At 37.2% G+C, this 26,477-nt stretch overlaps 1 protein-coding gene and 1 non-coding gene across 10 annotated transcripts in view; one reads left to right on the forward strand and one right to left on the reverse strand.

Moving 5' to 3' along the window:
* The window catches only part of SETD2 (SET domain containing 2, histone lysine methyltransferase), a 113,060-nt gene that overhangs the window by 57,868 nt on the left and 28,715 nt on the right, over positions 1 to 26,477 (reverse strand). For 8 of the 9 annotated variants that reach the window (XR_012323985.1, XR_012323986.1, XM_073787862.1 and 5 more), the window contains exons 3-9: positions 21,144 to 25,504; positions 17,809 to 17,940; positions 14,901 to 15,029; positions 11,504 to 11,627; positions 10,238 to 10,315; positions 8,223 to 8,320; positions 6,044 to 6,170 (exon numbers count right to left, since the gene is read on the reverse strand). Coding sequence is in view for 7 of the 9 variants with exons in the window: in XM_073787862.1 (XP_073643963.1) it covers positions 6,044 to 6,170; positions 8,223 to 8,320; positions 10,238 to 10,315; positions 11,504 to 11,627; positions 14,901 to 15,029; positions 17,809 to 17,940; positions 21,144 to 25,504 (5,049 nt within the window). In the remaining 2 variants the exon portion in view is untranslated. Of the gene's footprint in view, positions 1 to 6,043; positions 6,171 to 8,222; positions 8,321 to 10,237; positions 10,316 to 11,503; positions 11,628 to 14,900; positions 15,030 to 17,808; positions 17,941 to 19,706; positions 19,784 to 21,143; positions 25,505 to 26,477 lie in introns of those variants that run through there. The other variant, XM_073787864.1, reaches the window with a different exon arrangement.
* Positions 20,128 to 20,234, forward strand: LOC117314049 (U6 spliceosomal RNA). The gene has a single exon (XR_004528732.1). It is a non-coding gene; the product is annotated as a U6 spliceosomal RNA (small nuclear RNA).

The raw sequence follows: 26,477 nt of genomic DNA on the forward strand, positions 1-26,477 counted from the left end.
AGAGGTCTAAGATGAAGGGAGTGCTTAAAATGAGAGTCACCAGAGGGCTTCCCTGGTGGCGCAGTGGCTGAGAGTCCGCCTGCCAATGCAGGGGACACGAGTTCGTGTCCCGGTCCGGGAAGATCCCACATGCCGCGGAGCGGCTAGGCCCGTGAGCCATGGCCGCTGAGCCTGCGCGTCCAGAGCCTGTGCTCCGCAACAGGAGAGGCCACAACAGTGAGAGGGCTGCGTACCGCAAAAAAAAAAAAAAAAAAAAATGAGAGTCACCAGAAATGAATTCACCGAAGTGGGGTTAGAAATAGGTAAGATAAATACAAGAGGAGGGAGGAGGGAGGAAGCAGAAGGAAAAGTCTGAACCACCGGAAATGGAAAATTATGACAGTGCATACTATGCTCAGCCTGGCTGGAGTGGATAAGGTGCAGTGAGGAATTGAGAAAAATCTTATCAAAAAGAAGGCTGGGGCTTCCCTGGTGGCGCAGTGGTTGACAGTCCGCCTGCCGATGCAGGGGACACGGGTTCGTGCCCCGGTCCGGGAAGATCCCACATGCCGCGGGGCGGCTGGGCCCGTGAGCCATGGCCACTGAGCCTGCGCGTCTGCAGACTGTGCTCCGCAACGTGAGAGGCCCGCGTACAGCAAAAAAAAAGAAGGCTGGTGTTAGAACATCTCAGATGTAATATAAAAGAATCTGGATTTGATGAGACTAAGTAAGAGAGCTCTATTACTGAATCCCAAAAAGGGAATAATATGATCAAAATGGAATTTGAGAATAATTAGTCTGACAATAACAGGATGAAATCTAGACAAGATAGAGATTGAAGGAGAAGAGATATAAATGACAGCATTAAATCAACTTGACATGAAATGATAAAAGTACAGAATGAGCTGATAATAAATTAGAGAAAAGCAAATATAAAAGAAAATATCTTGAAATTTTCTGTTACTTAACTGGCTAAGTGTCTCACTTAATATAATTTTAGGCAAGGCATTGAAACATTTCTATTTCATACTATACCCCAAAACTCTTTATTATGGTATATAGAACAAAAATAAATGAGAAAATATAAAATGCTGCCTGCAAGAAGTTGAAGATACATAAACTCATTTTTTCCTTCTAAAAAGTACATTTGAGGCTCATCCTTTTTCGTTTCCAGTATTATTTCTTAGGTTTTGAATAGATTAAATACATGAACAGAAAAGCCAATTTACAGTTAAATCTTAATGTAAGACAATTTCCTTAAAGATGTTTTTTTCCTTGCATAACCTAAATGTAAAAATTTCCTGTGTCCCAAATCCCAGAGGATTAGCATAGGAAAGACCAAGGGCTTTAAAATACTACTTTCCCTCTCAAATACAAGAATCTTGCTTTTGACAGTTTTGAGATGCAAATATTCACTAAGATTATATTTCCTTTTGGGGTTATTTCCTTTTCATAATTAGGCATGTAATCTGAAAAGTTAAAACTGAGTTGTTACTTTCATTCATCAATAAATTGAGTAGATATTACTGTATAAAAGGCACTACTGGGATATAAAAAAGTAGCATTCTTAAGGAAATAAACAGTAAAAATGTAGAAGTATAAATAACAAAATTTTGCAAACAAAATACAGAAGGTGAACAATCTTTGAACATTCCTACTATAATGATAAGCTTAATGGTTGTATTACATAAAAGTAAGCATGCCAATCCTAGTGGTGATATGATACATCTTCCATAATTTTGGGTACTCAAGTGAACAATCAATTGTGGAATTAATAACTTTTAGGACACCTACAGGGGAGGAAGCCAGGAGATGACTGACATTGATTGCTTTCATTAAATTTACTAAAAGTATTTATTTTTCATTTATGGGTCACCACCTTCCAAAAAGGATTTGTGATAAGTATAAGGAGGATTAGGATGTATTTTAATAAATTACTGATAAATGAAAATTTATATGTATATATACAATTCTGTAGCACTTAAAAATTCTGTTAATTACCTAATCAGTTCAAGAAAAATGTTTATTCTTTATTTTGGGGTATGAACTGTCTTTAATGGGTCTAAAGCACCATTGTTAATACATTCTGATAAATATAACATACGTATAGAAAAGTATATAAACAATTAGTAAATAAACAGGTTTAATAAACAAACAGTTGAGCAATATCCATGGCAACCAACACTCAGGTAAAAGGGAGGGTGGGGGGATGGGGAGGACACTGCCAGTGTTCCTGAGGTGCTCCATGTGCCCCTTCCTTGTTATAATACCTTCTCTTCTTAACTCTAGAGACAATGTCTCCTAACTTCTTAGGAAATAGTTCTGATTTTCAAAATAGGTTTACTACATATATTATAAATTCCTAAACATTATAATTTTGTCTGTTTTTAATATTTATATAAATGAAATCACACTGGACAAAAAATCTTTGTGCCATGGTTCTTTTTCAATCAACTTTACATTTTAAGTCATCATTGTTGCACGCAACCATAAATTTCTTTATTTTCATGACTAGTTTTTCATCATATGATTACAATTTATTCATATGTTATTTATTCTAATGTTAATGGGTATTTGAGTTGTTTCTACTTTTTCTAATGTAAGCAATGCTGCTATGATTCCTGATGTGCATTTTAAACAAGTCTCTCTCTGGTTATAGACCTAGGAGTACAACTGCTGGCTCATATAGTATACATACATTCACCTTTAGTAAATAACACCAAAGTGTTTTCAAAAGTGATTGTATCCATTTACACCTCCACCACCAGTGTATGAGATCTATTGTTCCTGTGTATCATCTGACTTAATTTTTATCAATGTAGTCAGTATGCAAATAACATCTGATAGTAGTTTTAATTTGTACTCCTCTGATTACTAATGAGGTTGAACACCTTTCCACATGTTTACTGGCTATCTGGATTACTAAAGTGTCTATGGAAGTTGTTTATTTTTCTTTTGGGGCTATTTTTTTCTTATTGATTAGACAGAGCTCTTTATATATTCCAGATACCAGGATTTGTTTGTTATCTGCTGAAAGCAACTATTTCCTTTCTTATGTGGCTCTTCACCCTCTTTATTGTGTAAATTAGTTACTGTTAATTTGTTTCACAAACTCAAAAGAGATTAAGGTAAATTTCGGACTATTCCCTGTTTATAATTTACAATCTACAAATAACATCAGATAATAGTGTGGATTTATTATACCTCCATCAACTAAGTATTTAATTAAGTACCTAGTTTGTGACATATCCAAAGAAGACAATCACCTGTCCTGGAAGAGCTTACAGTTTTTAAGTGGATAAACTGTATGTACATAGCTTCAATCATAAGAGCAAGGAATAAGAAATGTTCACCAATCAAAGGTTAATATGGGAGGGCAGATGCAGACTACAGTGCCATTAAAATATTCTTGTTAATAGTTAAAATATGCAAAACTATATCTTAAACTGCTGCTATCTTTTCCTTTCCACGGCATCCCCTACCCAAAAGAATTCCAAAAACTAACACTTGGGAATTTCTTTCTTTCCTTTTTTTTTTTTTTGCTGTACCACGCAGTTCGTGGGATCTTAGTTCCCCGACCAGGGATGGAACCCAGGGTTATGGCAGTGAAAGCACCGAGTTCCCTGCCAGGGAACTCCTTAACACTTGGGAATTTCAAGAGGTGCTACTTTTGTGATTCTATTCAACTGTACCTGACCAGAACTCAGAATCTAAGCATCCAGCCACAATTTCAGTAGGAGACCAATCCAATTAAAACCAAAGTGGAGTTAAACTCTTCATTACAGTCAAGGGACAAATGACCCTTCTAGGAACCCAGATTCACTCTGGGTCATTCCTCTATCAGGGCAAAGTTTCATCCAAAACATCCCTGTTCCAGAACAGCTTCAAATTCACATCTGGAGGGCTTCACTGGTGGTGCAGTGCTTAAGAATCCGCCTGCTAATGCAGGGGAAACGGGTTCGAGCCCTGGTCCGGGAAGATCCCACATGCCGCGGAGCAACGAAGCCCATGAGCCACAACTACTAAGCCTGCGCTCTAGAGCCGGCGAGCCACAACTACTGAAGCTCGCGCACCTAGAGCCCATGCTCCGCAACAAGAGAAGCCACTGCAATGAGAAGCCCATGCACCGCAACAAAGAGTAGCCCCTGCTCACTGTAACTAAGGGAAAGCCTGTGTGCAGCAACGAAGACCCAAAGCAGCCAAAAATAAATAAATAAATAAATAAATTCACATCTGGAGCAAGCCATGACTTCAGCCCACCAACTGACTAGATTCACTTTACATCTAATTTAGTCTACAATACCATAAAATACTGATATGGACACACTATTACCAGAATAAAAACAAGCAAGCAAAAACCAGGAATACCTACGTCTTGGTCCCTTGGGGTTGTTCTTGAATCTTACCAGGAAGGTAGAAAGCCATCTGATATTGTTATGATGGCAGTATAATACCACCCAGGAAACCATCACACTACAACAACGCTCCCCACCAATAATGCAGTTTTTAATGTAAGTTTTGAAAACAGAAAATAGCCAAAGGGAAGCTTTTATGGAGATTTTAGCTTAGGTCAACATGTTTAATGACTACTTTGTGGTTGCTCTGGTAAACTATCAATTATATGAAACAAGAGTTAAAAATAAAAGTAATCTTGATGAAGTTTAAAGAAAAATTTCCTGTAATAGTCAGGTCCAAAAGCTAAAAGGCTATGACCCAGTGACCCCACTTCCATGGATATACCTTAAAGAAACATGTACAGAAGAGACATGTGCAAAGACATTAAGAGCAAAAGATTGGAAACACAAGTGTTCATCAGTAGGAATATATGTAAATAAACTGTACCTAACTTAAAGGGCTTATTGTGAGAATTAAACGAGTTAATGTGTCAGGCGCTTAGAAGAGTGCTTAGCACACAGTTACAATATATATGCTCTCTAAAAAATAGAACTGAAGCAACAATACTCTAAAGAGCATTTGTTCATCTTGGGTGGCAGAAGCATGGGTGTTTCTTGTAAACTTTCCCTTTTTGCATTTTTTAAATGACCCCCCTTTTTTTTTTTAATTTGTAAATGGCCCTTTCTAATGCTTCCTGCTATCTAAGTCTTCTTATAGAATTCAGATTCTCAATAACTAATTCTCTCCAATTAATTTGGGTTTACTGACATCACCTTTTAACTATTATATTTTTATCCCTTTCCTGACTTATGTGTTCTACCTGCTCAACTAAATAGTAAGACTGCTGTCATTTATAATTCTTAACATAAGTATGGGTTCCTGAAAAGCCTAGGAATGAGCTAACTGCAAAAGACTCACAGGTGGATTTGCTGGCTAACACCTCTGGCCCCCTGGCTCCTTCTGGCCCTCCACTAAGATTCATAGGTCTGAGGATAGGCCCCAAAATGTGCATTTTTACAATGGACCCTGCCAAGTGGTTCTGAGGTGGAGAAACACTGCTCTGACAAAGGGATCCTCAGAAAAAGGGCAGGGGGGATTTTTTAAAAATGACACAAAATTCTTGTCCCAGTTAAGAGCTCCTGTAGTAGCAAGATACCACTCACCTCCAGTTGTAACTCAGGTGAACTGGGGTAGAAAAAAGGCTATCGACCACTGTTCTAACGGATTAAATACAAAGACCATCTGAGACTATCCCTTTCTCACTCTTGGGTTGCCTGTTACCTCTCAAAACTCACCTTACTCTCCAAGGAGGATTTTGAGAGATTTTAAGAACACATGCAAACAAAAGACAAAACAATATTAAAAGATTAGGAATGTAGATCAGACTTATGTGAGTCAACAGATAAACATGTTACTTATACATAAGATTAGGAGTTTTACAGGCTCTCAAAAACTATTAGCCTGTCTGTTTTCAAGATGCCTTCAATAGTTCTCAGTATCCACGTCTAACCTCCATGAAACAAAAATAGCAATCGTACTTTTCCATGATTATCTCATTTGACCCTGAATTTCTCTGGTTGTAGTTTGACTTTTCAAAGTTCAATCAGGAAAGCTACCTCCCTTCTTAAAATGCACATGGTGACAGTTGAAAGAAGAATGGAACACTTACCGAATCCTTCTTCCGAGATCGTTCTTTCTTCATTTTCCCTCCTGCTGCTCTGATGCTGACTCTGTTCTCTCCTCCCAGGTAACCCCGGCAATTAGCCGACCCACAGAAACATTTCTGTGCTTCTTTCCTGTTCGAGGAGCATAAGAAAGATGTCAATTATGTGAAAGTAAACCATAAAAAATGTTGATAGTATAGCAATTACATACAGGAGAAGAGTCAATCCAGCTTAAAGGAAAAAAAGTTTTTTTAAGAGACACCAACAAACCTGATACTAATAGAAATGCCTGAAAATTGCTCTTAAAAGTCATTCTTTATTAGCTAGACAAAACTAGCCAAGAAATTAATAAGTAATTTCTCCATTTATGAGAGCTTCTACTAATGTATGAAAATAAGAGATCTTATATACCTGTTGGGGCTAAGAACAAAATTGCTTAAATAGATCAACACCTATAACTTATATGTAAATATTTAACTGACACACAGAACAAAATGTATTATTATGAACAGATATAAAAAGCATAATTAGTAAAGGACACTTAGAAGGAAACACGTGGTTATTAAAAGTTATCATTACATAAGGATGAGACACTACTAATAAATATAGTAATAAGTAAATGTAACCATGGTGTCAAGGTAAAGTGGAGGAAAGAATACAGGCCTAAGTCTACAGCCCTCTGCCATTTATTTACTCTGCAACCAGAGCTACCCAAGGAAAACATGAAGGACTATTCCAAAAGTAAACTGATAGATTTAGTATATAACAGTAGCAATCAGAGGCACAAAAATATTTGATAAATACAGCAGGGAATCACAAACAGCACTTAATTTCCAGTTTCCTTTCTTTCAAAGAGGACAGTACAAATACAAGAGGAAAAAAAAAATAATGGAGCCCTACATGGAACCTGGTCAACCCCAGAATACTTGACCATTGCCTAGATCCACTAGTTTATGAGGTGTTGCAAAATGGTGATACCATTACTGCTTCATTTATTAGCTAAAATAACCTCTATAAAGAATTTCCTCTCACCAACTGCTTGGTTTAATCAAAAATTCACTTGGGAAAGGAAGGGTAAATGCTTGATTTTTTTCTTCTTTTAATTTTTGAACTAGTGGTTACTCATAAGGAGAGGGGAAGGGGCAAAAGAGGGATAGGGGATTAAGAGATATAACTATTATGCATAAAATAAATAAGCTACTAGGATGTACTGTACAATAGAGGGAATATAGCCAGTGTTTCGTAGTAACTATAGATGGAACATAACCTTTAAAAATTGTTATTCACTATGTTGTATACCTGTAACTTATGTAATATTGCACATCAACTATACTTCAATTAAAAAAAACCAAAAACTAGTTTTCAAGATCATGAATTGGTTCCTTTCAATTATGACTAATGCGCTTTTATTTTTAAAATGTCATTAAAACTCATGGATTTTACGTAGTGTGTTTCAAACCACTCGCCATTATTATTCTTAATGATGCTTAAGTGTTAATAAGAACCCTCCCACTTTTGGTAAGTGAGATTCTATTCAAGCTATCTCCGAAGTCCCTTTGACATGACCCTCCTTATCTTTTATAACTGGTTTTCTGGTATGAGGAGATAATCCAGAGTCATCTTGTTTAATACCTGTCCCAAAGTTGACACCAGACATTTCTCCGAGGAACCCTGTTCCTTTTAGTGGGGTTTTATTAAAACCACAATATAAATGCTAGGGGTATTCAGTGCTATTGCATCAGTTACTGGTTTTGGTAGAACTAGGTAACAAATTATTTTTCAGAGTACAATATGGTATAGATGAGACATGATAAAGTCATGAACTAATAACTGACAGATGAATTATGGCCACACAGGGATTCATTATATTGTTCTCTTTATACCATGTCAACACCCTGTTGACATTTCTGTAATAGAAAGTTTTAAAATTATATTAGAAACATAACTATATAAATAAGGCAGCATGAAGTTCAGAGGAGGAACATGTAGTTCCTGTACAATATCCCTTAATGGCCTGAAGTGTCATACAGAAGGAAAATACACAGAACTAAAAGAGAACACTATAGATAAGAACTGACAGTACATATAACTTCTTAGTAATTCACATCTAAGTTTTAGATTCCTATATCTGAACAGTCTATTTCTGCATCAGAAGCAGCAAAACAGAACGGAATCAATACTTACCCATATCTTTGGAACTGATAGTCAAATGTTAACTCTGAGCCTGAAGGAACCAGTTTGGTGGTAAAAAACCCAACTCTCAGTTGTCCATTCACAGTCCACTGAGATGTTGTTTTTAAAAGAAAAGAAATTAGTAACTGGTTAATCTATTTGTGTGTGGGTGTTTTTTAAAAAAAGATCATCATCATCTGCCTTAATTGTGCATGTGCCTCTTTAGATAATAAAGGCTTTTCCAAATAGCTAACAGGAAAATTAAAAAACAAAATAAACTTAAGTATCACTCTTATTTAATGAGCTACCAGATGAGTATCATCTATAATTTAACTCTAATAAAAGTAACTGCTGGGGCTTCCCTGGTGGCGCAGTGGTTGGGAGTCCGCCTGCCGATGCAGGGGACGCGGGTTCGTGCTCCGGTCCGGGAGGATACCACGTGCCGTGGAGCGGCTGGGCCCGTGAGCCATGGCCAATGAGCCTGCATGTCTGGAGCCTGTGCTCTGCAGCGGGAGAGGCCACAGCAGTGAGGCCCGCGTACCGCAAAAAAAAAAAAAAAAAAAAAAAGTAACTGCTACTTTAACTTACCTTAATACACATTTTCACACAGTAAAGATTCACTTGTAGTAAAAATAGGCAAATATGGAATGCTTGGTGTCACTGAATACCAGGCAAATTTGTACTACCTTATGTTAAAAGTAACTATAAGATAAGATGGGGCGTGGAAAAAGGAAAACAACAATGCCAGAAGTTTAATTTCATGAAACAGTGGTCATAATGCTGAGTGTAGAGAAAGGGAAGGGAAGCATCAGAGCAGATACATAAAACTCAAAAATTAAAATGGGGGTAAATACACAGGGATTGGACCTTGTAGTTCCAGAATATGTAAATTGACTGGAAAGCGCCTGTCCAGACCATTTGAACCTGCTACTGATGAAAAACCCAGACTTAAAGAGGTGAAGGGAAACAGTACAGTTGGAGTCTCACAGCTGGACATGTGGCCACCAGCTGCAGGCAAAAATAGAACCAGAACTTAATTAGGTTAAATAATTTCACACTGGGTTCTCCTATTCGTTATATGTTTTGGCTCTTGGAAGAGCTGTATCTAAGATCTATAAGTACAGATATCAAAGGGCAAAAAATATCCAAGAGTCAAAACTATTCAATATGAGAGGAAATCACTGATATATTTTTCTAGGGCGTGGGTCCACAGCTTTCTTAACCTAAAAAAGAACCAATATTCTAATGTGCATATATATGTATCTATATGCTTTTTTTTTAACTCTAAGCTTAAAACACAAATTAGAGGGTACCAAGATCATTACCTCGAAATATTACATCGAATTCGGTAAATGAATTTATCAAGTGTCAACTGTGTGCCAGGCACAGGGACATAAAGATAACCAAGACCCAAAGTCTGGCCTTGTTGAGGAGGAGCAGTATATCCACGTGCATACCATATATCGTCTCTCTCATCTGTGGCCATTCAGCCCCTTATAAATGTTATTAAAACTACCAAATTTGGCACCTGGATAAGACTGATATAAAATCTGAACATAACAGTATACACTGGACTTCATCAAAATTAAAATTTAGTTTTTCATTTCGGCACCTTAAACAATATCTAAAATTTATGGGCAGAGATGTGACAATTAAATGCAACTGGAGTTCCTGGATTGGATCCTAGACTAGAAAAATGACATATGGCAAAACTTGAATAAGGTCTTTAGACTAGTTAGTAGTTAATAGTATTTCCTGGATTGGGTAATTATATTATGGTTATGTTCAATGTAGACATTTGCAGAAGTTAGTGAAGGATAATATATGGGAACTCTGTACTATTTCAACACTATTTATTATTTTATACATCTAAACTTATTTCAAAAAAAAGTTTAAGAGTAAGAAAAAAATCAGTACAATGATTAAAAAATAATATCCATGCGTACCTTTGGTATAGAATCTAAAATTAACAGTCAGAACAGCAGTCTTGAACAAATATCCCAAACTCTAAATCTACCTCAACTTACTTTTTGAGTCTCACAGTTTGGTTCACAGCTGTGATTCATGAACCGGGAGCAATTTCCTTTCTGAGTGGCATCTATTATCTAGGGAAAAGGATAATTTAACAGTTAAAAATGAGACCTTAGGGGCTTTCCCTGGTGGCGCAGTGGTTGAGAGTCCGCCTGCCAATGCAGGGGACACGGGTTTGTGCCCCGGTCTGGGAAGATCCCACATGCCGTGGAGCGGCTGGGTCCGTGAGCCATGGCCACTGAGCCTGCGCATCCGGAGCCTGTGCTCCGCAACGGGAGAGGCCACAACAGTGAGAGGCCCGCATACCGCAAAAAAAAAAAAAAAGAGACCTTAAAACATATGTGCATTTTGCAAAGGCAAGGCATCCAGCAAATTTAAGACCCTTACCCCTAATCCCCCATTCCTTCTGAGAACTCTCTCATATCACTTTATACATCAAAGTGACAAATATCCAATGTCTTCCTCAGAAAGATCTCTAACTATCAACATTTTACCTAGGGGGCAAAATTATCTCCATATCTATCAATGTCTCATTTTCTTTTAGCTATTTCTTACATCCTATATTCCAATCTTACTTCAAGTTTTTAAAACTTCATTTTCAAATGCATGCGATACCACAGTGCAGCAGCTCTCAAACTTGAGTATGTATCTGAATCCACTGAGAGCTTGTTAAAACTCTTGCTGAGCCCACCCTCAGAGTGAGATTCAACAGGTCCTACTAGGATAGTTCCCTACAACTTGCATTTCCAGATTGGATGTAGAGGCAGACATGAGAATCTAGCTAAATTCTAGTAAGTCAGACATTAAAGAGATTTGTAAATGGTACTCCTCACTAAAAAAAAAAAGCTTTTTGGAAAATACTTAATTTTCACAAAAGCATATGCTATTTGTGTCAACGTAATAGGCTTGCTTATTGTCACTTTTAAATGGTTTAATAAAAAATAAGTATTTTCAACTTCTCAGCTTTCGTCTTTAATATAAATATTGATAAATATAATCTACATAAACAAAAGCTCTTTGGGGGCTATCAATAGTTTTTAAGAATTGTAGTATGAAGCATGTATGTTTACATTTACATATACATGTAAATACCCCCCTCTCCCTCATCCTTTTTGTAAGCAAATAGAAAAAAACTATCCACACTGTTCAGCTCCTTATTTTGGTCACTTAATATATTTTAAAGATCAGTCCATATCAATGACCGCTTTCAAATTCAAGAATTTCCAGATCTGTTTCAAAACAAACACAATCATGCCACTTACCTCATCATTCTTCAGGGCCATGAAATAGTAGTGGATGTTTTTGTTTCGTGCATACTCCTTTACCCGGGCTTTAAACTCTTTATGATCAAGTACCTCTCCACAATATTCCAGGACAAAGGTGTTCCTGGCAAAAGAAAAACAGTATTTCCTGCCTAGGAGATATACGGAAAACACATACATCCATGCAAAAATAATGAATTTTAAAAACTATTGTAAAGTGGACAGATTTGCTATTACACAAGATGTAATTAAAATATATGTAAAGTGCCTAGCAACTAATCGAGGTTAATTTTCTCCTTCCTAATACTTTTCAAAGAATGTTGACTCTAAGAAGCTTTTATAATTTACACTTATACCAAAATGCATATCCTTGCTCTCACTAGATATTAAAACGAACTTTCAAGTCTGGTTTACATTATCATGAAAACAATGATTCACAACTGAGAAATGGTTGTGAAGAAATCAGAAGCAGTGAAAAATTAGAGGCTTTATGTCCTAAGAAAAAAGAAGGCAACTTAAATACAGCAGCCCTTCTACTACCTTTACTCTCAAAGGTCTCTAATGATGTTAAAGGTCAAATATACCTTTTCTCTGACTGCATTCTCTGTGAGTTTTCTCTAGCATTTATCAACAGTCATGATTAAGCTCTCTCCTTGGCTTCTTTCAGTTACCTTCTACCTTTGATTGTTCATGGTTATTTACCTATTTCTTCTCTATTGAAGATATTCTCAGTCTCTTCCCTCTCCCTTTATTTTATAAAAGCTCATTCTCACCAATGACTTCAAGTATTACCTCCATGTAAACAAATGCTTCTCTACGGTTTACTCCCAAGTTCTGACCTGAAGTGACCTACCCAGAAGTCTTGTCTTACCCTTTCAAAATAAACATGCCCTGGAATTCCCTGGCTGTCCAGTGGTTAGGACTCAGCACTTTCATTGCTGGGGCCTGGGTTCATTCCCTGGTCGGGGAACTAAGACCCCACAAGACGTGCAGAGAGAAAATAAACAAACGTGCCCTAACACTAACCAAAGAGATTTTTAAAATTTAAAAATGTAAATCATTCGTATTTGTTATGATATACTGACATAATCAGTATACTTCTTTTTTTTTTTTTTGGCCACGCTAAAAAAATGCTATGTTTAACAGCTTTAAGAAGCCAGAAACAAAAAGCCACATTTATATTTCATATAAATATCTAGAATAGGTAAATCCACAGAGATGGCAGATTTAGAGGTTGCCAAGGGCTGGGAAGAGGGGGCAATAGGGAGAATCTGCTTAATGGGTAAGGGGTTTCCTTTTGGGGTGATAAAAATTTTTGGAACTAGACAGAGGTGATAGCTGCCCAATATTATGAATGTACTAAATGTCACTGAATCATGCACTTTAAAAAGGCTAATAATATATTGTTTGAATTTTAATCCACCCCCCCATCCCAAAAAAACGAAGTCCCATTTGGTATCCAATAACATTAAGTCAACCTGGACAGCACTGCCTTCCATTCCTACAGCCTAAAACTTGAGGGTTTTGGTAAGAATTTGCTTTTTTTTTGGTGGAGTCTGTCATGGTATTTTAACAGTAACTAGCAGTTTGTTCCAAATACCTCCTCCTCATACTGTGCACATCTGACAGTATGCCCTTCTTAAATGGGAATACTCTACCAGTGAACACCTAAATAGCTTAGAGTTAAAAATTTATAAAATTGGTATTACCATCAGCACATGGAAGTACATGAGTGAAAGTGTGGGAATCATGGAAACATTAAGTCCTGGTATATTTTACCAAAGCAGGGTTCTTTGTGAGTAGCTGAGGAAAGCTAAAGAGCTTTAGGAAATTTTAACCTGCTATGTGAACCAGTCACGCATTCTCTCCTCTCTTCTCCCATCTCCTTCCTCATAACAGAAACGGACTCCTGAGCCATCAAATAGTCTCTGTTGCATACAACAAGAATTTACATTAAAGTTGAAGCTATGTTAGTGCAGACTCTGCCAAGAGGCAGTGTCCATTACTACCCCTGTAAGAGAGGGTTATGTCCAAACTGGAGTTCCTTTAAAAAAATTTTAAAAAGACTCTCCAAAAGAAAAGCCTGGCTGGCTTGAGTAGAATAAAAGAAAGCATACCTAAAAACCTGCATCTAGACCAGAGTTAGTGATTTTAGAAATGCACCAGACTGCCTCGGCAAGTACTGAGTTCAGTGTTGTTAACAGTGTTCAAGGGAAGCTTAGTCTATTATTTATTTAAAATATTATAAAGGATCCAATGAATTTGGATATGAAACATACTGAGATGATTCTGAGATACTTGTTTCAAATAAACAATTTAAAAATGGTTATAAACCAAAATACTCTGATAATACTTTGCAGAAAAGGGAAATATATGAGGTTCCTACTATCTACTTTTTTATATAATAAAACATGGTTTTTTTCTGGTTGGTTCTCAAAAGGATAAGATCATTTCCTATTTTCACAATAAAAACTAAATGATTTGGCTTTCAAAAGATATATGAGGTTCCTGTCAGAAAACTAAATTACCTGGTGGTAGTGGTGGTGGTTATTATTAGGTTTTTTGCTACCTGGTTGCTTTGAATCCCCACAATAAAAAGACTAAAACCCCTCACTCCATCCCAATTCCCATTCAAGTTTGGCCATATGCTTAGGATTCTGAAAGAATAGTTGTGCCTGAATCACTAGAATCAGCAACTGTTTTTCTTCCTTTATTCCTTTGATGTATTTTTAAAAATTCTTCAATCATAAACAAATGTAATCTGTATATACTTAACTTTAAAGAAAAAGGTACTCAACTTTCATAAGAATACTTAAATATGCTATATGTAAGAAAATTGGTGGTTAAAGGAAATACCGAATATGGTAGAAAATAAAACTGAACCTTTTATTGCATTACATATAAAAGTTACATGACTTTAGAAGGCAACATTTATTCATTCAAAAATGTTTAATGAGTATCTATCAAGTATGCTTTAATTCTCTATCTCAATATCCTCAGACTCTCCACTACTCTTATCCCAACTGAACTTTATATAGATTCAACTTTATAGATTCTGTCCTAACTCCTTTTTATAGAGTTTCATAGGGATTGTGGGGATCTACAGCAAATACTTGGTAATTACTTGGAATTAAGGTAACATAACTATCAGACAAAGAAGGACCGGCCTAGTCCAAATATCACAAGGGACAAACTGCTCTCTCATATATAGACAGAAGAGATTTCTATTTAATTTCCTAAAAGAAGTGAATTTAAAACGAACAAACTAGCTACCAAGTGGTCATTCTGCACAATAATCATTATTAAACTTCAGTGTAATAGGCAAATTATTTTCCTAAAAAGTATCTAACCAACTTCAACAACACAAATGAAGTGAAAGACGATTAAAACAACTTACGAAGGAAGGTCTTTAGCAGCTCTCAAGCCCCAGCCTTTCTTTTCTGTGAGTATGACTTCCACATCTGCATGCTGTTTTCTTTGAAACCGTCTATTGGAACAATAATCCCCATTTGGACAACGAGAAGAACTGAAATGAGAAAAGGAGAAAATTAATTCTTCAAAGCAGCAAAAGAACCAAAAACATGTTCACTAGAATGTTATGTAAATATATCCATATCTTTATGGCATAATCAGCATATGTGTGGTAAACCTCCAAGTGAGCCTTCCTCAATAATTCTTTCCATCATGAAGGGATTCCTTAAAATTGAGTGTCTACATTGTTAAACAGATGATGCCCAAAATACAGTCTTGTCAACTGGTCATTACCCCTCCCTGAGTGTCTAAGATACATTTCCAGGCTGCATGTAAGTTTGCAGTACTCTGACAACTATGCAGAGCTAACTTATTTTCAATCAGTGCACCTTCTCTTATATTCCACTCCAATCATCATTAATTTCATCTTCTGAATGTAGCTAACTACTTGAGCTACATTTAAGAGAAACCAAAGTCGTCATTAAACATATCTCTGTTCAGAGTAAGCACAATAAAAACTGGCAAGGCTCTTCCCTCATGGATCCTAGAATAAAAATAAAATCAAAAATTTACTGAATTCTTAATATTCCAAAGCTTACAGATACAAAGGTTTTTAATACTGAGTAAGGCTACAATAAAAATTACTAACTATTTCCAACATATTATTATTTATTGCCAAACCAGTAGTAGTAAGCAACATTTTTACAGATGTCCAACGGATAAAGGATTCACTCTGGAGAGAAGCAGTGAAAGAAAGCTTTCCGGAAGGAGTAGGATTAAAGCAGAATTTCTAATGACACAGAGGATATGGACAGATAAGGAAAACAAGAGGTACAATGACAGTGCCCACCTGTGTGCAAAAATAGGAAACAAGGCCTACTTGAGAAAAGGGGAATAAAATAGCTAAGGATAACTGATAAGAAAGGTGGGTTGCTGGAAGATGAAAAGGCAGGTTGTTGATGTACTATGAAGGGCTCTCAATACCAAGGTTATATTTGAACCTAATCTTGAGAACCACTAAGTTTTGAGCGTGGGAATAACAAGAAAAAAGAATTTCTGTACTTCATATCTGTTCAACAAGGTTGACAGGAAAAACCAGAAAAATGCAGAGACTAGGGCAACAATGTCAAATTAGGAGAATACTGTTCTTATGTCTTCTCTTCTTTTTTAATTAATTAATTAATTTGGCTGCGTTGGGTCTTTGTTGCTGTGCGTGGGCTTTCTCTGGTTGTGGTGAGTGGCGGCTACTCTTAGTTGCAGTGTGCAGGCTTCTCATCGTGGTGGCTTCTCGTTGCGGAGCACGGGCTCTAGGCTCACAGGCTTCAGTAGTTGTGGCACACGGGCTCAGTAGTTGTGGCTTGTGGGCTCTAGGGCGCAGGCTCAGTAGTTGTGGCGCACAGGCTTAGTTGCTCCGCGGCATGTGGGATCTTCCCAGACCAGGGCTCAAACCCGTGTCCCCTGCATTGGCAGGCGGACTCTTAACCACTGTGCCACCAAGGAAATCCCTCTTCTCTCCTTATATGTTTACTGTCATCTCTGCTTTTAGTTTACATTTAAAAATACCAAAAATGCTTTCTCTTTTTTATTTTTTGAGGTATATGTTTTATTTTTGTAACACTATTACATAAGCAAAACCAAAAACTGAGTTTTGGAAAAAAACACTTCATTAACACTAAAAATAAGGTACCTACACTATAAATCACCTTAATATTCTTTCCATGTTAAAAATGATACAATTTTCAATCCGACTGGTTTTTTTTTAAAAATCACATTTTTTAATGTAAAGATATTTACTGTTTATATGAAAAATATGGAAGCAAATGTCTATCAATAGAAGATTAATAAATATGGGTTAACTATGAATAGAATACATAATGTAGTCAAGAGAAAGATTTAGATAGGTCTAAATATGTAGCTCTGAATAGGTCTCCAAAACATATTTAATTAAAAGTGTGGGGACTTCCCTGGTGGCACAGTGGTTAAAGAATCCGCCTGCCAATGCAGGGGACATGCATTCGAGCCCTGGTCCGGGAGGATCCCAAATGTCCCGGAGCAACTTGGTCCGTGCGCCACAACTACTGAGCCTGTGCTCTAGAGCCCACGAGCCACAGCTACTGAGGCCCGCGTGCCTAGAGCCCATGCTCTGCAACAAGAGCAGCTACCACGATGAGGGGCCCGTGCATGGTGGCAGGTAGTGGCCCCCGCTCGCCACAACTAGGGAAAGCCCGCGCACAGCAATGAAGTCCCACTGCAGCCAAAGTTACATTAAAAAAAAAAATTATTAAAAAAAAGAAAAGTGTGTGTGGCAGGTGAGAGGGAACAAAGTTTCAAAAAGTACATACAGTAAGGATTTCATTTCTACACATAAAAAGAGGAAACGTCTACCCATGCTGGTATAGGCATAAAAATTATCTGGAAAGACTACAAACAGAGGGATTGAGGCTTGGGGGAGCAAGACATTTTACTTTAAGCACTTTTGAAATGTTAGGGTTTTAGCTTATTTTTATAGTAAAAGCTAAAAAATACCAACATTTACCTTTCAGGACGTGAACCTTACAAAAGATAAAAGGAGACTGGGTAAAAATTAGTATTACTATGTTAGCATTAGGGCTACTTTACAGAGCACTTACAATATGTACTATAATCTAACGCACAATGCAAGGGAAATCTGCCTCCTTATAAACACTATTACACATTGGAGATTTCATTCCTCAGAAATACTCCACAATAGGTAGAAGGAGAAAAGTTAAATTTTACTCCTAATAATTCTTCTTAAAATTTAGAGACATTTAATAGAATAGTTGAGCAAAAGCAGAGCATTCTAATTTACTTACCATTCAATCATGAGGAGACGATTAAGACAATCTTCCCCACATGCTATTTCACCTTGAGCTCTTTCATCTTTAGAAAGAGGTGTACACTCACACTGCATTCGCTTAATATCCCGATGGGATTTATTCTTCTTTCTAGTGGGTAAAATTTTATTAAAATTGGTTAAAAAAATGTCCTGGCAATGATACAACATACACAATCAAAAATGTGCTAAATCTCACTAGTTTCCCATTTAATGATTCTCGTTAAGTCAATCATTCAAAAAGAAGAAAACATCTAACCACTACGCATTTATGAGACTGAAAACACTAGGAATTGTATTGCAAAACAGGTGAGAGAGACAACCTCAGCCTTGGCAAATGGGAAGCTGGGGTAAGTTCAGGTCTATCATTTTGGACTCAGTCCTTATTTCCTAGTCCTTGTCATCTAAACCTTGAACTCTGAGCAGTTTCAAATGTTAATAGTCATATTTGGCTCCACAGAGAAATAGGAAAACTCATGAATATCAAATAATAACATAGCTGATTAATTAAAGTTAGGTTTAAGAATCAGTCCTCATGGACTTCCCTGCAGTCCAGTGGTTAAGACTCCGCGATTCCACTGCAGGGGGCGAGGGATCAATCCCTGGTCGGGGAACTAGGATCTCGCATGCAGTGGAGCAGCCCAAAAAAAAAAAAAAAAGAAGCAGGCCTCATGGATATACAAATAATAGTTGAGATACAAGGCTAAGGAAGAAAAGGAGTTGCTTTAGAAAGAAAAAGGAGTTTTTAATTAAGAATTTAGCTCAATCAAATCCTTTAGAGAATCCTTTAGCAACATCACTTTTGTACAAATCCTGTTTAAAAGAAGACTGAATGATTTAAAAAAGAAAAAAGAATGACGTATATATTATTATAGAATAGCATTACTACAGAGGACTAAACTTTCTCAGTGTAGATTTGGCGGGGAGAAGATAAATGTTCGAAATTGACTGGGTTCATAAAAACCTAAGCCAGAGTTTGCAAAGCAAAAGTGAAAATGTGATTATTTACTGGTCTTTTTGTTGAACTCTATTTTTTGATCTTTGTCAAAAAGGAAAAAAAAAATCAAGGACAGACGAATAAGATCCCTTTCTTAAGATTAGGGAACTATGACTTACTCTTCAGCTATTAGACAAGTGAAGAGCACAGCTGCTCTAAGTGACTGTCTTAATCTAACTAATCTGCTTTCATCTCCAACATATGTTCTACTACAGTCTCAGTTTTATAAAGTACCTAGTGTGTCATGATAGTTTCCACTAAGTTTGAATAACAAGTATGATTCATCTGGATCAATTAAAGATATAATTCATTAATGAGCATAAGAACATGCTTAGCCTGAAGAAATATGACTAAAGATAAACAAATTATCTTTTTATAAGTACTTAAGAGCTATGTGTAAAAACAGTAGCTTTATTTTGTATTGCTCCAAAAAGGCCAGATGAGGACTAACGGGCACAGATTTCGCTCAGGTAAGCCTATTTTCACTAGACATAAGAATGCACATACTATTTTACAATAATTTGTCTTCTTAGTGGCTTCTATAAATGCCCAGCTTATATCAAGCACTTTAAAATGCCTCTCACCAACCAATTATGTATATGAAACTCACTGAATAAAATCCAGAGGGTTGGGTTGATTAATTTTATTTCTATTCTTTCACAAAGATCATGTAAGTTGCATCACTCTACTCACAAAATTCTTAAGGAGTACCACTTAAAATATTCAATATTTTGAAGTTAAACCTAATTTACAACTAGTTACAAATGAACGTAATTGTAAGAGGCCCGCTTTATCCTTAAAAAAAAAGTGGTTTTTTTTTTTTTTGCTATTTAAATAGGAAAAACTTCTGATGGGTCTAACTTTAAGATGAAGTCTTTTACCTTATCCACAGTGGAAAATGTCTTCATTTTAAAAAATTCTGAATGCTTAAAGGGATGATGGCTAAGTTGATTCTCAACTAGAGGAGAAATTTCCAAAAGGAGGTAGGTGGTTAGGAGACTATAAATTTTTTTAAAGGCATATTCAACATATATTTACATTGGGAAAACAAGATTATCAAAGAGAGGTGAAAGAAAGTCGACTGAGAATCTGTGCTCTAGGAATTTGTTTTTATTATCCTAGTCTCATTATACCTTGTTTCATGTTAGGGATTTCACCATTTAAAACTTAAAGACTTGTTATGCTATTGCCAAGTTTAATCTACTAGCAACAGATTTTGAAACATGACAAAAGAAAACTATATTCTAATCGAGTTCCAGCTTGTAAAGTACCTAAAGATATTTTTCAAAAATGTTCAGAATGGTGCTCGCTTCTGTAGCATATATACTAAAATTGGAACAATACAGAGAAAATTAGCACGGCCCCTGCGCAAGGACGACATGCAAATTCGTGAAGGGTTCCATATTTTTAAAAAGAAACGAAGTTGAGTTATTTCTAGTGACGTGGATGGACCTAGAGACTGTCATACAGAGTGAAGTCAGAAAGAGAAAAACAAATACCGTATGCTAACACATATATATGGAATCTAAAAAAAAAAAAAAAAGGTTCTGAAGAACCTATGGGCAGGACAGGAATAAAAACGCAGACGTAGAGATTGGACTTGAGGACACCGGGAGGGGGAAGGGTAAGCTGGGACGAAGTGAGAGAGTGGCACGGACATATATACACTACCAAATGCACAATAGATATCTAGTGGGAAGCAGCCGCATAGCACAGGGAGGTCAGCTCGGTGCTTTGTGTCCACCTAGAGGGGTGGGATAGTATCAGGAGAGTGGGAGGGAGACGCAAGAGGGAGGAGATATGGGGATATATGTATCTATATCGCTGATTCACTTTGTTATACAGCAGAAACTAACACACCATTGTAAAGCAATTATACTCCAATAAAGATGTTAAAAAAAATGTTCAGAATGAAGGAAAAAAAATCCAACGTAACTTTTTTCTTCTCTAAAAGCAGACTATTTTGCTGGAGTTTTGTTTCACTTTCTGCCACAGTTTCACATGTAAAAGAAATTTAAGAAAAACTGGGCTGGTCTATATACTTTTTTTAATGTACTTCTAGAACCAAAGAGGTAATGGGACCAAAAAAAAAAAAATTTAGACATCCCCTTCCTGTGTGTGGGGTGGGGGGGAAAATTGGGGGACTGTACACCATCAAATCTAAATAGGTAAATACACTTTTAAAATTTTTTAAGTTACATTTTATCACACAACCATATTTCATACAATTGAGCTCATATATTCTGAACTTTTGAAAGTTAATTTTTTTCCTACAAAACGAGGTTAATACTTGTCCAACAAGTATTAATTTGGCTTACCTTTCTGTTAAATAAACATTTTCTTCAATCAGATCAAAGTAACAAGGCATCTTCCCTTGTTTGGCACATTCCTTCCACCGCTGTGGGTCCCTGAAGTCCTCCATGACACACGAAGGCCCAACCAATGCTGAGCCTAGAGGCACTGCTGTCTCTCCCTGCTCTACCTCCACTCTAACTTTCTTTCTGTCCTGAAGCTCACCATCACTTTCAGAATCACTCTCCAATTCCTGTCTCCTTTTTTTAAGAGGCCCTCTATCTTTCATATCATTTTTTTCTAAGTTTTTCAAAAGATCTTTCTTCTCATTCACAGCTAAAGAGTCCTTAATGGAATTGCTGCTTATTTCAGGTGCTTGCACGGATCCCTTGTCCTTCTGAAGGGACAGAAAAAATTTATTGGACTGGCTTGAAAAGTGAGATCCTCCACGTTGATCCCAATTCTCCTCCTCTTCACGGTCATCTGTTAAGGAATCTGGTACCTGCCCTTGAATTCGATCATACACGACCCCAGTTCCAGGCGGTCTACCTGCTGATCTTGGATCCCAGTAGCCATTGCCTTGCCAGTAATTACGTGTCCCACTATACTGTTCTGCACTTTGCTGATACTTGTGTCCACCACAGGCTCCATAGCTGCTGTCAGGTTGCTGATATGTGGTAGTAGGCTTTTCTTGTTGAGAGAAGTCCCACCCTAGATTTCTGAGCTCTTCTGATGAACGGAAACCATCCACTCGGGAGATCTCACAAGAAGAAAAATTTGACTCTGTTTTCCCCAGTCTACTATCTGGCCTGTTAGCGAAAGTGGTCTGTTGCCGAGACTTACTTGAGACATCTTCAAAATCATCAGAAGAATAAACTGGCAGCTCTTCTTGCTGCCTAGAAGTTATTCTGGCTTTCACTGCTTCCTCAGAATTTGGATGACCTAGAGGGTCAGATTTTATGTCTGTATGACTTGTACTATCAACCCCATCACTCTGAGGATGAGCAATTTCAGACATGTGATTATCTATCTGTTTTCGGCTGGGCTGTATAAAAGAAATTTCTGAATTCTTCTCTGTTGCTTTATGAAAGAAGAACTTCTCAGTTTGAGGACAGGCTTTACTTGCTATACTCTCAAATTTTTCCTCATATGAATGCCTCCTTGGCTCCAATCGCTCATCTTCCCAGTGGTCAGAATAGTGTCTGTAACTTTGACTGCTCCTAGAAGAACAAGGACTTGTTTCTTCCATGGGCAAAGTAGAATTCTTTGGCACAACCACAACAGACTGAAGACGGTTTCTTGGAATACTGCTATCATCAGAATCTGTATCTTCTGAATCACTTTCATCACTTGAACTTTCGGAAGAACCAGAATAATCTTCATGGACAGTAGATACAATCTCTGAGGCATGACCACTACTGTCACATTTTAAGGTATATGTTACACCATCACTGTCCTCCATGATTAAATTCAAATCACAAGAAGAAAATACAACTTCTGAATCATCAGAAGTATGTGCATGTCCTCTTCCACCTTCTTCATCTAAAGAGATTTCTGGTCTTCCTCTTCTATCAGGCAGTATGGAATTCCCTTCTTCTTGAGCCTCTTGCACACATTTCCCAGATAGTCCATTATTATGCCTGTTTTCCCAGGAAGCAAATCCTCTTCCTGAATCAGGAAGGCCACTACCTACTTCTATTATTTCTTTCTCTGCATGCTTTAAAAACTCTGAGCTTTTACTCTTCAGCACAGCATCCAAAACTGAAGATGTATTCTCTCCACATTGCAAGAGAGTTAAACTGTCTACTTTTATTCCTGGTGGAAGACTCTGAAGAGATGAAGCAATACATGAGCTCCCTGTAGGTTGATATAAATCATCAAAATGATTAATAGAAGCTGAACTAGTACTACCAACACTCTGCTTATATTCTCCACATGCAAATTTTGAGTGCTGATCTGTCAGACTTCCATTATCACATATAACTGTTTTTGATTTCAAATGCATGTTCATAAAGCTATTTGAAGAAATCTTCGTTACTAAAGGCTCAGTATTTTCAGCTCCGGAATGACAAAAAGAAGGGCGGCTGTCGTTTGAAGTACAGTATATATCTGAATCTTTGGTTTTACAGCAAGAAACTCTCACATCAACTGGTTCTTTAACTACTGTTTTGGAGTAATCTATAGTCATAACTGGCAAAGATATGAGTTGATCCTGGTGTGGCGACACTGGAGGTTCTGTTTCTCTAAATGGGCTTTCTGACTTACTATGCTGCATGCGAGTATCATCCAAGTCTTTTTCTTTACATCTATTAATATTTTGAAATCCATTTGATGAAAGCATGCACGTTTTGACCAAAGGGGATACCTCTGATCCAGTCACACTATCATCAGAAGACATCAAAACAGTGTCACGTTTAGAAGTGCAAAATGTTGCCAAATCAGATTCTGCCCCAGGAGATCCATTTATATTAAATTCTGTGGGACAATAACTTCTTAATTGATCATTCTTCACTTTACATAAAGAGTCTAATTCCTTAATACTATCATGGCTATCATGTCCTATAAATTCAGACTTAAAAACAGGTGATTCATCTAGCTTTTTAAAAGTAGGTGAATCATTTAATCGATTTGATGGAGATGGAGACCCAATCTTCTCTCTTTCAGTAACTTTACTAATCATTCTTAATTCACTACCTTTTGAACAAGGAGTCTGTAAACTAAAAGAATGAGACTGTTTGATTTCCTCATTCAATTCTGTACAACAGAAAGAATTTTTAAATTTATCAGACTTGGGTGCAGGTTTTGAAGGGGCAGATTTATAACGGGAAGCACTGTTACCATGCTTGGAATATGATGACCCCCGTCGGAATCCCAGTTCATTAGTGGGAGAACAACATCTTTTCATTGCTTCATTTTCTGAAGTCCTTTTGGATTCTCTTTCTAATTTTGAGGAATACTTTCCTCTCTTCTCCATCTCTAAATAAGAGGACTCAGTTTTACAGTCTCGATCAGATTTAGAATAGGAGGATGGTGTCCTTAGGTCTCTGTAAGAGGAAGAATGAGATGAGGTGCGCCTTGAGTATGTCTTCTTATACTCATCTTCTGAGTCAGAACTTTCTCTTGCCCTGTTATCTGTATATGGCCGAGAATAGCGTGCCCTCTCTCGATAAGGGGAACTCCTATGGTAGCGACGATCAGAGTCATAATAATGGGATCGTTCTGACCGAGAATAGGATGAACTAGTTCTAGAACCTCTGTCAGATCTAGAACGAGACCTGCTCCGCCTTCGCTCTCTCTCTGATCTACAGCGAGAAGATATATAACGAGTATCTCTTTCAAGTTTTGAGTAGCTAAAATATTTATCATCTCTCTCTGTTTTAGATCGTGAAGATTTCCCTAAATCCTCACTTTTTAAAGTTGCTAAGCTCTTTTTTGAATCTCTTTCTTTTTCAATGTTGGCTGAAAATTTTAAATCATGTGATCTTTGACTTGAGGAAGTCCGTACAGAATCTTCATCAGATTCTGAACCAAGAAAGGTGCCTTCAGATTGTGAGGATTTCTTCTTAGAACCTGTTTTTTTAGAGCCCAGACTACTCTTAGAACTATCTGGAATTTCTTCTTCCTTCCCAATATGGGAATCTTCTTTTTGTGAAGGAATATCTGCTTGCTCATTCAAATTGTGAGTTATGTGTTCTTCTGAACTATTAGACACAGGGTCCTGCTTAGTGTCCACTTCTGATGATTCTGGTACAATTGTAACTGGTGGTTCCTTCAATGCTCTAGCAGCTACATCTACTGGTGCTGTCATCAGAACTGTCACTGGTGTGTGTGGCAAGGCCACTGGCTCTGTTACTGGTGCTGGTAATGAGGGTGTTGTGGCTTGGGGAGGTGGAGGTGGTGGAGGTGGAGATGAGGGTGGCGAGTCTACAGTTGTTGATTCTGCTATGACTGCTGGTAATGGTACTATGGGAGGAGATGGAGATGCCACTGCTGTGGTAGAAGTCAGCAGTGGCCTGGATGTTACATGAAGCAGATGTTTCTTAAAATGGATTTTGCCCAATTCTACCCTTGATTTTGGTGGGGAAGATTCTTCTGTAGTAGATAATGTATCTCCAATGTCCATTTTAATTTTAGGGGTCGAGTCTACTTGAAGAGGTACAACTGGGGAATTTGGAGTATCATTTTGCTTTTCACTGCCAAGTGCCGTCAGAAACCTGTTCTGCAAAGTTTTCTTTGTAAGGCTGAAGCTGAATGACACCTTCTGTCGTCCCTGTTCCTCCAAATTAACTTTTGTCTTGGTGCCTTTGGGCAAAAACCGACTAGAAGCAACACCTTTGAACATTGGTCCTTTGATGAAACCTGTTTTCTGCACATTTTCAATCTTTGCCTATAAATGAACAAAAAAAGCAGTTACTACTACAATAAAGTTACTTTCAAATGGCTAGCATCACAGTTTAAAATGTAAGGGAAATGAAAAGTCCTTTTTAATGACAAACAGCATGAATTTCATTAAACTATATATGCATTTTTAAAAACTCTTATTATGGAAATTTTCAAACATACCCAAAAGTACAGAGAATTGTTTAATAAACCTCTAAGTAAACATCCTCAGTTTCAACAATTATCTATATTTTTCCATTCTTATCTTAAAGAATTTTATCCAGTTTTATAACTATTTTCCAGGCAGAATTTTTAATGAGAATTTAAAAAATAATCTGATGTGTATTTCAAGATACACTACAAGAGGACATGTGGATAGAGAGCAACAGCTAACATCTCAGTAATGAAAATACTTTGTTCTTGTGTCCTATCTGAGAAGAAACATCAGAAGTCATTATAACCAGTGGTCTTCTGGTATCACATAGAATCACTTGGGTACTTGGTAGAAATATAGATCTGTGACAAAACTCCAGGAAATAACAATTCAATAGCTCTAAGGTGAATAAAGTTTATTTTGTTTTGTTTTTTGAGAACAAGCATCTCAGGCAATTCTGAGGGACTTCCTAGATTTGGTAAACCACCGGTATAGAGCAGTCTCCCATCTCACTCATTTCACAGATGAGGTAACCAAATGGGGACCAGGCCTTTCTGCCTTCCTGGAAATTACTCTGTCCTGGCAAACTACTACTGCATCTGCCTGGGCCCCACACACCCAGGCCATGCTGATTTATAGTCTGATCCTACCGTGAACGACAACTACAAAGTATACATCTAAGAAGACTTCACCCTTCTTTATTTGCCAAACCACCAAAGGAACTGATGGGCGTTAGAAGTTAAAGGCATAACCTCGGTTGTAGACAGAACAGCAGGAAAGTCTATAGCAACAAACTCAAGCCTAAATTAAAGATAGTACACTTGCC

This window comes from Tursiops truncatus, chromosome 10 (assembly GCF_011762595.2).
Source record: "Tursiops truncatus isolate mTurTru1 chromosome 10, mTurTru1.mat.Y, whole genome shotgun sequence".
NCBI lineage: Eukaryota > Metazoa > Chordata > Mammalia > Artiodactyla > Delphinidae > Tursiops > Tursiops truncatus.